The sequence below is a fragment of the Neoarius graeffei genome, chromosome 1 (genome assembly GCF_027579695.1).
Source record: "Neoarius graeffei isolate fNeoGra1 chromosome 1, fNeoGra1.pri, whole genome shotgun sequence".
Classification (NCBI taxonomy): domain Eukaryota; kingdom Metazoa; phylum Chordata; class Actinopteri; order Siluriformes; family Ariidae; genus Neoarius; species Neoarius graeffei.
In genome coordinates, this window is record NC_083569.1 from 109,990,963 (window position 1) to 110,003,800 (window position 12,838).

General features: G+C 42.9%; 1 protein-coding gene across 2 annotated transcripts in view; it reads left to right on the forward strand.

Annotated features, from left to right (window-relative positions):
- Nucleotides 1-12,838, forward strand: part of LOC132881781 (zinc finger protein ZFP2-like) — a 36,671-nt gene that overhangs the window by 12,730 nt on the left and 11,103 nt on the right. For both annotated transcript variants that reach the window (XM_060914663.1, XM_060914672.1), the window contains exons 2-4: nt 2,533-2,608; nt 2,706-2,748; nt 4,023-4,260. In XM_060914663.1, the coding sequence (XP_060770646.1) occupies nt 2,533-2,608; nt 2,706-2,748; nt 4,023-4,260 (357 nt within the window). The remainder of the gene's footprint in view (nt 1-2,532; nt 2,609-2,705; nt 2,749-4,022; nt 4,261-12,838) is intronic.

Consider the following 12,838-nt stretch of genomic DNA (forward strand, 5'->3'; position numbering starts at 1 on the left):
AAAACAAATGGGGCATGTTAATTGACATGGCATTTTTAGTGTTGCATAACTTTTTTTTTTTTGAGGCTACTTCTCCTAAATGATTTATTATACTGTCTGTAGTTCTTACTAGTCCAAGAGAATTTATTTTTTCTCAATCGGGGTTTTTTTCTAGAAAAATTTAGTATGAGGGCGCTCACCATGGCGAGGGAGCGAAGCGGGGGGGGGGATGGTGCCGGTTGTCGTCCCCCCCCCGCCGTGCAAAGCCTTTGAAAAATGCTCCAATGGGGCATTCTGAGGCTATCTGAGAGGGAAATTGTAACAAATTGTCAACATTGAAAAAGAAAGAAGTAATCATCTTCTGCCCCGGACAGTCTTTAGCTTTCTTCCGCTTCGTGCCGCGGGATGACATCTTTAAATGCCCAAGTGTCAACAAAAACAACTCGCGAACTACTTCTGTCAAAAGCTCCCGCGCCAGTGGGTGAAAGGTCATTCAGTCTCGAGAAATCTCGCTCTACAAGTCAGCTGACCTTGTATGTAACCCATGTCAAATCTCGCGAGAGCAGCCGCGACAACTAAACAACATGGCGCCTCAGTCTGGAAAACGCCAATTTGGATTGTTTTTGCACCGTCTGGCGGTGTATCTACTATGATTGGAATGTTTTTGGAGCAATTATAACGTATTTGATTATCAGACACATTGTCACGTGGTGTTGCTGGGATGTTTTCATGGAGTCTGTAAGGGGGCGCACGCTGAGAGTAAGAGGGAGCAGCGCCCCTGTTCCCCCGTTTAGACGAAAGCCTGTCAATAGTGTGTTCTCCCCACTTCATGTGCTCAATTATAGGCAAGCGGTTATGATGTCTGTATGTTAGAAGTGTCAGATTTTGCTGCTGTACCTCAGTCCACCCCAAAGAATACCCTGTCCACACTAGGGATTTTGTACCGATACGATACTACTTTCGTACCGCAACACCTGTCCACACTAGCAACTATACCGGTACTGTAGCAGTATAACTGTATCGGTACGAAACCCATAAATGTATGGGTTTCGTATCGGTACTGTAGCGCTTTGCTGTAGTGTGGACAGATGAAGCGGTTCTGTATCGATACAAATATAATGCGCATGCGCAAAGTCACACACCTCAGTCGATGTCTTCGCTGAATAAAATAGTGAAGAACGGAGATTTGTTTGTTTCTTTCTCAACTGCCTCGCGCGTTTTATACGATTCGACTGAATAAATGACCACCAGAAATACAGACTGTACATTGACAACAAAAAGCACACACGCGTTGTTTCATCCGCCATATTCTCGGAAGGAAGTTACTCTGTAACCACGGAAACATTTCGCGTGCTCGCATTTCAACTTCCATGAAAGAAAACCGCAAACATTTCTCGCTAGTGTGGACAGATGCACTAAACTGTACTGGTATACTTTGTATCGATACAGTTATACCACTTGTACCGGTATATATGTGAACACAGCTAAAGTCTTTGTGTTTGGTGGTTTTTAAGCCCCGCCTTCGTGTGTGTGGTTTTTAAGCCCCGATTTCGTGTTTGTGGGGTTTTAGGCCCCGCCTTTGTGTGTGGGTTTTTAAAGCCCCGCCTTCGTGTTTGTGGGAGGTTTTAAGCCCCACCTTCGTTTTTTTTTTTTTTTAAAGCCACACTTGTTTGTTTTTAATTTATTTTTTTAAGCCCCGCCTTCATGTTTGTGGTTTTAAGCCCCTCTTCGTGTTTGTGGGGTTTATAAGCCCCACCTTCATTTTTAAGCCCCGCCTTCATGTTTGTTTGTGGGGTTTTTAAACCCCACTTTTTTTTTTTTTTTTTTTTAAATCTCCACCTTCATGCGGGTTTTTTTTTTTTAAAGCCCCAATTTTGTTTGCGTTTTTATTTATTTTTTAAGCCCCGCCTTCGTTTTTTTTTTTTTTAAAGCCCAGCCTTCATGTTTGTTTCTGGGGTTTTTAAGCCCCAATTATTTATTTTTTAAAAGCCCCACCTTCGTGTTTGTTGTTTTTAAGCCCCGCCTTCATGTTTGTTTGTGGGTTTTTTAAGCCCCACCTTCTTTATTTTTTTAAGCCCCACCTTCTTTATTTTTTTAAGCCCCACCTTTGCGTTGTTTTTTTTTAAAGCCGCCCCTTCGTGTTTGTTTGTTTTTTAAGCCCCACCTTTGTTTGTGTCATTTATTTATTTTTTTTAAGCCCCACCTTGATTTTTTTTGTTGTTTTTTGTTTATAGCCCCATCTTTTTTTTTTAAGCCCCATTTTGTGCAGGGTTTGATTGATTGATTTGATTCTATGTTTTTGTTTTAAGCCCGGTCTTCGTATGTGGGTTTTAACCCCTGGCCATTATGACTGATGCAACTATGCTGATATTTTTGTCTAGTTAGAATCCTGCAACTCTTTCAAACTGTGGTGAGCAGAAAAGCATCTCCGCATGTAAAAGCAGAAGACCACATTGGGTTCCACTGCTGCCAGCCAAGAACGGGAATCTTATCAAGAAAAAGTTCCTAATAAAGTGGTCAGTGAGTGTATAATGTTTATTCTTGATATTACAGGTGTCTCCTGGCAAGGGAAATGCACCTACTCCAGTCTCAGCACGTTCTGAGGTGGAAAAGAGCTCGTGGCCTCAAGGTCAGAGGAACTTCTGATTAGTCATGCTATGATATTTGCTTGAATACAGTCAGTGCTCATTGATTAAACTGGCTTTTTTTTTTTTAAATCCCCACAGCACTCAAGAGCCTTCAGACTCCTCAAGGATCTGACATTTTTAGGTAAGGAAAAAGTGTCTCTTTTTTTCGTCTTTTGGTTTTAAGTGAAACAGGAATAGAATATGTAATTTCCAAATGTATTGTTTTCACTATATACATTATACTACCACCACCCTGCTTCGCTGCATGGATGGTGTTCTCAGGATGCCAAGCAGTGTTGGGTTTCTATCAACAGTAGCACTTTGTGCCAAGGCTAAAATGTTCAGTTTTGACTAATCAGACCAGAAAAGGGTTTTCCATGTTTGCTGAGCCTCCAGCATTGCTTTTGGGAAACCTGAAAGACTTTATTTCAGTTCTCACAACTCTTCCATCCAGCCCCACTTTGTGGATTATCTGGGCAATGACATTCCTGCTGAACACGTTCTCACATCTGAGCTGTGGATTACTCCAGATTTTAAAGAATTGCACTTTTCCTCTTGTTTGCTTCTCCGATTACTCAATCACTGAACTTTTGTGGACAGCCTCCTCTTGACAATGTTGTCATATCCCTTCCATAGTTTATGTAAGGGATTTGTTGTTGCTGTATGTTTTAAAAATTAGTGTGGGGTTTTTTTTTTTTTTGGTTGATTTGCTTTGCTGGACTTTAGATAGCTCATTGCTCTCCATTATCATGATTACTTAGGTTTTCCATTATATTGCAGGGTGCATTTGATATTGAGAGTATGTGGTCTGTAAATTGCGCATGAATTGACGCCATTCAGTGAATTGCATAACTTCTGATGGCAACTGGTTGCATTTGGACGAATGTAGAGGTTTCACAGCAACGTATGCAGTTACACATTAGAGCACTTTTTTTTTCCCCCATACATTGAGTTTTTTCCCATGTTAGCCGTTCATCTGTCCGTCCATCCATTATCTATACCACTTAGCTGTCATGGTGATGGCAGAAGCTGGAGCCAATCCCAACTGGCTTTGTGCGAGAGGTGGGGTACATCCTGAGCAGGTTGCCAGTCTGTTGCAGGGCTAACAGAGACAACCAACCATTCACATTTGCACCTATGGGCAATTTAGAGTAGCCAGTTGACCTAACCCCCATGTCTTTGGACTGTAGGAGGAAACCAGAGAACCCTGAGGAAACCTGCACATGGAGAACTTCTCATGCCCTCTTATGGGCCATTTTGTGTCGCTTCATGACGTGTGACCTAGTTTCAGTCTCTTCCAGTTTCAGAATGTAACATCAAACCTTTTCAGATTTTGTAGAGTATCCACAGACAACAATGGAGGCATTTTAATAGAAATGGTGGAGAAAATCTCTTCTTCTCCTCTTCTGTCTTCAGGAGCAGTGAGGTAATGGTGAGCACACAGTGTTTGCTGGAGCTCTTCCAGTTCTGCTGGCTTTGTCACAAAGAGTGCTGTATTATTACCATTGAGGGCAATGAGAAGCTGTTTACGGTCACACAGGACTGCCAGAGTTGTAGCTACCACAGAGATTGGAGGAGTCACCCTCTGTCAGCTGAACCTACACAGGCCTTTCGTGATGAGGAAGAACATGCAGTGAAGCTTGAAGATGATGAGGTGCGTAATTTTGCAATCAGCTATACTTCATAGTATTATGTGCAAAAGCATTTGGCTTTCCTCGAACAACATTCATATGAAAAAAGGAAAGGGCTTAGTACTGTGGCCTAAAACTGTTAACGAATATCTTTTCAAACAAGAAATTGCAAGAAAGAAAGAATGTTAAAATGGAAGTGTGTACAACCCCAATTCCAAAGAAGTTGGGACACTGCAAAACAAATAAAAACATAATGCGAAGATTTGCAAATCATGGAAACCCTATATTTCATTGAAAATAGTACAAATACAACATATCAAATGTTGAAACTGAGAATTTTTTTTTTTTTTTTTGAAAAATATATGCCCATTTTGAATTTCATGTCCGCAACACGTTTCAGAAGAGTTGGGATGGGGCAACAAAAGACTGGAAAAGTTGTGTAATGCTAAAAAAAAAAAATAAACAAACAAAAAAAAGAACTAATTTGGTTAATTGGCAACAGATCAGTAACATGATGGGGTATAAAAGGAGCATCCCAGAGAGGCTGAGTCTCTCAGAAGTAAAGATGGGGAGGGGGTCAAGGTCAAGGCTTTTGTCATTTCAACCATATACAGTTGGTACAGTACAGTTAAAGCGAAACAATGTTTCTCCAAGACCATGGTACTACATTAAACATCACAGGACTACAAATAGAACGTAGTGCAATAATGCAGTGAGTGCAAACATTGCATATTATAAAGTACATACAACATAAACTGCAGACAACAAGGACGGTGCAAAAACGACAACTAGAACAAAGACGGTACATTGCTGGCCAGTAGCTGTCACTGATGATGTATAGAAAGTTGAGTGTGCGTTTTGAAGTAGTATATGTAAAAAGAAATAAATGGGTGTAAACATGGTGTTTGTGTGACAATTTTTACAATGCTTCTCACAGCCCCTCTGGCATGGTGCCTGTGTGACTGTTCCCCTGTGGGCTGCAGTGTTCCACCGGGTCACTAGGTGTCCCTGTCTTTGTCTGGAGTGTGTGTTGCAGGGTTGTGCAGAGTGGCCACCCATCAGCTGATTGAGCTACACCTGGGCCCATTGTAGCCTGTCTTTAAATCTCAGTCTACTGCAGTTGGTCTCTCTCTCCGCTCACCTGCCTGCATGATCTGTCTGGGGGACGTCTGCATTGCCAGCAGACCAGACGACAGCAGAGGCAGTTTTGATTTTGGATTGATTTACCTTTATTTTTGTAGATCAACATATTTTTTTTTGTAAATAACTAATCTTTTTCTATATGCTATCTCTTGTGTTGTATCCCATTTTTGTCACAGTTTTGAACCAAACTGTGACAACTGTTTGTTTAAAAAAAAAAAAAAACCTGCATGCATTATTGTTCACTGTTCAGAGACTGCAGTGGGAATGGTGTGATGAACAGTCTGTGTGTATCAGTCCAGTCCCTCAGAGTTGAGGAGTCTGATGGCATGTGGAAAGAAACTGTTACAGAGCCTGGCTGTGAAGGCCCGAATGCTTCAGTATCTTTTTCCAAATGGCAGAAGAGTGAAAAGATAGTGTGAGGGGTGTGTGGAGTCATCCACAATGCTGGTAGCTTTCTGGATGCAGCGTGTGGTGTAATTGTCTGTGATGGAGGGAAGAGAGACTCCAGTGATCTTTTCAGCTGTCCTTACAATCTGCTGTAGGGTCTTGCTATCCGAGACGGAGCAATTCCCAAACCAGACTGTGATGCAGCTGCTTAGAATGTTCTCAGTCGTCCCACTATAGAATATTGTGAGGATGGGTGATGGGCTGAAGAAAACCCATCTCCCATGTAGGAAATGGGGATGCTGCTGGGCTTTCTTGGCTATGGAGCTGGTGTTGAGAGACCAGGTGAGGTTCTCTGCCAGATGAACACCAAGGAATTTGGTGTTCTTGACGTTCTCCACGAGTGAGCTGTCCGTGTACAGCGGAGAGTGGTCATCTGGTGTGGCACGGTTGTGTAGTGGTTAGCACGGTCACCTCACAGCAAGAAGGTTCTGAGTTCAAGCCCAGTGACCAATGGGGGGCCTTTCTGTGTGGAGTTTGCATGTTCTCCCTGTGTCTGCGTGGGTTTCTTCTGGGTGCTCCGGTTTCCCCCACAGTTCAAAGACATGCAGTTAGGTTAACATGGGGCAGCCTTGGGCTGAAGTGCCCTTGAGCAAGGTACTTAACCCCTTACTGCTCCCCAGGCACTGTAGTATGGCTGTCTGCTGCTCTGGGTGTGTGAGTGCGCGCATGTGTTCACTGCTTCAGATGGGTTAAATGCAGAGGATGAATTTCACTGTGCTTGAGTGTGCATGTGACAAAGATGACGACTTCTTCCTCTTCTTCTTATCCATGTTTTTCTGAAGTCACCAACTCTGTCTCCACGTTCAGAGACAGGTTGTTGACTCTGCACCAGTCTGATAGTCGTTGCACCTCTTCTCTGTATATTGACTCATCCTTCTTACTGATGCGACCTACTACAGTCATGTCATCAGCAAAATTAATATTATTTGAAATGTGCATTGCTGCACAGTCATGAATAAGTAGAGTGAACAGCAGTGGACTGAGCACACAGCGCTGGGGGGGTTCTAGTGCTCAGTTTGGTCATTGAGGCAGGACACTGAATACTTCTTCAGCATGGGCATGATGGTAGTGTTGGGCAGTGGCTAGACCTTGCTTGGAGCCAGTCTAGAATGGAGATGTAAGGCACCTCCTGTCCTCCACTAGCCTGGGTAGACACCTTGAGCAAGTGTTGGCACACCCTCGGCCTCCCTTGGCCAGGGATACGGCCTGGTTCACTTCACACCCCTCGACGGTTCTGTTTGGTCAACCTGGCAGCAGTTCTGGCAACATGGCAGTCCTGTCGGTCAACTCGGCAGCAGTTCTGGCCCAAGACCCCAATGGCGGCGCAGGCAATAGATGGGGAGCAACTCTGTTGGCTGCAATGGCGGATGAGAGCTGCAGCAAATGGTGACTCCCGATCGTCTTGGTTCTCCTTGCCATTGGCTACAACCCCCCATTTTGCGAGGTATGTGTGGTGGCTGTCGTGCAGCAGTCTCCCCACATTGATAGTTTTCACGCACAGGCATTCTCTTATTCTACTTTCTCTTCCCAATCCCATTAACTAAGTCCTGCGGCGACCGAGGAGTAGCAACGGGAGTAGGCGTGTGACCTCCGGAAGCTTCTAGTCACAAATCGGCATGCTAGGCGGTGAATACGTGATTCAGTTGTTCTGCTTAAGGATTTTGAGATGGTTGAGCATTTCGGGAACTGTATTCACGACTAAGCAGCCCTGTTCAGGAACCTCTCTGCTTACCCTACACAGCTAGGGGAGGGGCTAGAAAAGGTGTCTCAAAAATAGCCTGCCTCGATAACCCCTGGCTGGCCTACCATGGCCAGCAGGGTCACCTTCTACATGGTCGGAAACAGAAATGCTTAATTTTTGGTATTTGGAACATACGGACCTTGATGGACAACAAGAACAGTGAAAGACCAGAAAGACGCACTGCCATCATAGCACGTGAATTGGGATGATTTAATATCGACATTGCTGCCTTGTCTGAAACAAGAAGAGCTGAAGAGGGCCAGCTGAGGGAGGAGGGGGGTGGTTATACCTTCTTTTGGAAGGGCACCATTTCACAGGAGAGGAGAATAGAATACACGGTGTAAGCTTTGCCATCAAGAACGACCTTTTGCAAAGCTTATTAGTTTCTCCAGTGGGTATGAATGAGCACCTTGTGACACTCGAAGTGAAGCTCAACAAAAATCAGTCCTTGACCATAATTAGTGCTCCTCCTCTAGGTGACGAAGAACATGTAAAAGAGAAGTTCTATTCTGAGCTTGATTCTCTTCTCTCAAAAATCCCAAAAGAACATAAGGTGGTATTGCTTGGCAATTTCAACGCAAGGGTCGGCCGGAATTCTGAGCTCTGGACTGGTACAATTGGCAAAGAAGGTGTTGGGAATATGAACTCCAACAGCCTGATGCTTCTCACCAAATGCACGGAACACAACCTTATCACCAACACATTGTTCCAGCAGAAGAACAAATTCAAGACATCCTGGCAACACCCTCGTTCGAAGCAGTGGCATATGATCGACTACGTGATCGTCAGATCCCATGATCGCAGCGGCGTGCTTCTTAGAACCCTGATTCCAAAATGGTTGGGACAAAGTACAAATTGTAAATAAAAACGGAATGCAATAATGTACAAATCTCAAACTGATATTGTATTAACAATCGAACATAGACAACATATCAAATGTCGAAAGTGAGACATTTTGAAACTTCATGCCAAATATTGGCTCATTTGAAATTTCATGACAGCAACACATCTCAAAGTTGGGACGGGGCAATAAGAGGCTGGAAAAGTTAAAGGTATAAAAAAAGGAACAGCTGGAGGACCAAATTGCAACTCATTAGGTCAATTGGCAATAGGTCATTAACATGACTGGGTATAAAAAGAGCATCTTGGAGTGGCAGCGGCTCTCAGAAGTAAAGATGGGGAGAGGATCACCAATCGCCCTAATTCTGCTCCGACAAATAGTGGAGCAATATCAGAAAGGAGTTCGACAGTGTAAAATTGCAAAGAGTTTGAACACATCATCTACAGTGCATAATATCATCAAAAGATTCAGAGAATCTGGAAGAATCTCTGTGCGTAAGGGTCAAGGCCGGAAAACCATACTGGGTGTCCGTCATCTTTGGGCCCTTAGACGGCACTGCATCACATACAGGCATGCTTCTGTATTGGAAATCACAAAATGGGCTCAGGAATATTTCCAGAGAACATTATCTGTGAGCACAATTCACCGTGCCATCCGCCGTTGCCAGCTAAAACTCTAGTTCAAAGAAGAAGCCATATCTTAATGTGGTCCCGAAGCGCAGACGTCTTCTCAGGGCCAAGGCTCATTTAAAATGGACTGTGGCAAAGTGGAAAACTGTTCTGTGGTCAGACGAATCAAAATTTGAAGTTCTTTATGGAAATCAGGGACACCGTGTCATTCGGACTAAAGAGGAGAAGGACGACCCAAGTTATCAGCGCTCAGTTCAGAAGCCTGCATCTCTGATGGTATGGGGTTGCATTAGTGCGTGTGGCATGGGCAGCTTACACATCTGGAAAGACACCATCAATGCTGAAAGGTGTTTCCAGGTTCTAGAGCAGCATATGCTCCCATCCAGATGACGTCTCTTTCAGGGAAGACCTTGCATTTTCCAACATGACAACACCAAACCACATACTGCATCAATTACAGTATCATGGCTGCGTAGAAGAAGGGTCCGGGTACTGAACTGGCCAGCCTGCAGTCTAGATCTTTTCACCCATAGAAAACATTTGGCACATCATAAAATGGATGATACGACAAAAAAGGCCTAAGACAGTTGAGCAACTAGAATCCTACATTAGACAAGAATGGGTTAACATTCCTATCCCTAAACTTGAGCAACTTGTCTCCTCAGTCCCCAGATGTTTTACAGACTGTTGGAAAGAGAAAAGGGGATGTCTCACAGTGGTAAACATGGCCTTGTCCCAACTTTTTTGAGATTTGTTGTTGTTATGAAATTTAAAATCACCTAATTTTTCTCTTTAAATGATACATTTTCTCAGTTTAAACATTTGATTTGTCATCTATGTTCTATTCTGAATAAAATATGGAATTTTGAAACTTCCACATCATTGCATTCCGTTTTTATTTACAATTTGTCCCAACTTTTTTGGAATTGGGGCTGTACAAGCAGAGGTGGACAAAGTACCCAACTTCATTACTTGAGTCAAAGTACAGATCCCACTGATCAAATGTTACTCCGATACAAGTGAAAGTTGTCCAGTCAAATTTTTACTTTAACTTAAGTACTGAAGTACTTTTAAAACTTAAATATTTTTAAAAAGTACATTTTCTGTCAGCACGTCCTTGTTTTATTGCCACAATGCTTACAAAACCTAACACCATTACCAAAGACAGAAATGTGAATTCACAAAATGAACGCATGCTGTGCAATCATGGTGGTTTAACGTTAAGCTAGTTAGTGAAGCTCCACCTGACATGCTAGCAAACGTTTCAAACTTGAAATCATATTGGGTAGCTAATGCTACTAGAAAAGAAAGATTTCTACATTGTTTATTTGGCAAGATTATACTAAAACATACATTTCTGAAAAGATTTCAGATAAGTTAACGTTATTCATGTTAGCGTAACTCCATTTTTACATGCTAACTAATAGTGTCCAAGTTCACTAGCTGTGTATTAACATTAGCCGTGGACAAGGCTATGGCAACTTGGCGGGAAAATCCATAGGAGGTCATTTGACTAACCAGACTGCATAGCTATTTCAACATTATCACTAGCTCTAAAAGCACAGATAACTTCGTTGCAAGGTTTCTCTTGGAATAAAATGTTTATATACCTCAATATGCTTCCGCAGGTCAGACGGCCAGTTTTTGTAGGCTGTGATGTGGTTCATTTTAGGCAAACAACGCAAACATTTAAAATGAAATGACTCTTTAATCCTTTCAGAAAATTGAAACATGGGTTCATGGGCCACGGGTGCATTCATTCCCCAGAATAACCGCCTCCTTCCATTCTACTATCAACTGATCATGTTAAATAACGCTGCGGAGAAATCACTGAACTTGATTTTATACAGTCTGTGGATGTGACGTGACCCTAGTGATTACTGATAGGTTGTCTCAGTGTCACCTGCGAATAAACCAATCACGTTTTAGAAAAGAAAAAAAAATCCACTTTCAACGTTGCTTCATAGTAATGAGGGCCTTGATAGAAATGTAGTAGAGTAAAAAGTACAATATTTGTCTTCCAAATGTAGTGAAGTTAGTCATGAGTTTCAAAAAAAAAAAAAATACTCAAGTATAGATATGGAGTGTACTTGAGTACAGTACTCAGTAAATGTACTTCGTTACTGTCCACCCCTGCTTACAAGATCCATGACTAGTGCTGATGATGACTGCTGGATGGACCATCACTTGATTTGCTCAATAATGGACATCAAGATTGTCCATAGAAGAAGGCTCAACTGCAAGCTGTGTAGATGCAGATTGACCGTCGCCTGCCTGAAGGACCCTGGCAAACAAAGTTAGCAGTCTCCCTTCGAGATAAGATCTCTTAGGACCAGTATCCCGATAACAATGAAGAGCACTGGTCCACCCTGAAGAGTGCTATCCGTGACGCTTGTAGCAAAACAATCGGTTTACACAAGCGCATTCACCAAGATTGGTTTGATGAGAATGACTCAGAGATATGTTGTATGATGGAGGAAAAGAGGAAAGCTTTCCAGGTTTTGCAAAGCAATCCCCTGGATGTCAGTAAGAAAGAAAAGTTCTGTAGGTTGAAGGTGGAGGTGCAGAGAAAGATCAGGGACTTAAAGAACAAGTGGTGGCATGTGAAAGCAGATGAGCTTCAGTGTCTTGCGGATGCCGGTGATACTTGTGCTTTTTTTTTTCAGTGCGATCAAAAGACTGATCCGAACTCCTGACCGGTAACGACGCCATTAACTGTCGCTGGAAAGAGCATTTTCAAGATCTGCTGAACCAGAACTTCACGGTTGAAGAGAAAGTGTTTGACCACATCCTGCAACTGCCCATGAGAGAAGAGTTAGTAAATACTCCCAACTTGGAGGAGTTACTGAAAGCCATCAGTCAGATCAACAACAACAAGGAAGCCACTGGGCCTGACGGTATCCCCGCTGAGATATTTAAGTATGGAGGCTCTGTGCTAACCCAACAGCTCCATGTCTTGATTATCAAGATCTGGGAAAAGGAGGTAATTCCTGCAGACTTCAGAGATGCCCTCACTGTCACCCTTTTCAAGAAAGAGGACAAGACCATCTGTGGAAACTATCAAGGGATCTCGCTCCTAGCAAGGATTCTGCCTGCAATTGCTAGGATACTGGCTAATTGTCTCTTACCAGTCACAGAAGGGATACTTCTGGAGTCACACTGTGGCTTTAGACAATCTAGAGGCACAGTGGATATGGTATTCACAGCTAGACAGCTTCAAGAGAAATGCCAAGAACAAAACAGGCCACTGTATATGGCCTTTATAGATCTGTCAAAGGCTTTTGACATGGTGAACTGACCAGCACTGTGGAGTATCCGATCTAAAATTGGATGCCCTACAAAATTCATAAGCATCCTTCGGCTACTACATGATGGCATGAAAGCCACCATACTGACGAGGAACGGATCTGAAAGTGAGCCTTTCGACATAACTACCGGAGTCAAGCAAGGATGTGTGATTGCACCTGCCCTGTTTTCATTTTTGTGATGCTTCACATTGTTGAAAGCAAATTACCTTTTATTATTAAATGGTATTTTTTCATTTTTAACAAATCGCAGACAGCGGGTCAGTGTTAATGGAACTTTATCTGTAAATAAAACTCTGAGCACAGGTGCACCACAGGGATGCGCGAGTTCACCGGTTCTGTTCACTCTGTACACAGATGCGTGTAGAAGTTTTCATACAAACAATCACATCATTAAGTTCTCAGACGACACTGCAATTTTATCACTGTTGAATCATGATATATCTGACTACTTTTTGGAAATTCAGAGGCTTGTTGAGTGGTGCGACGATAACC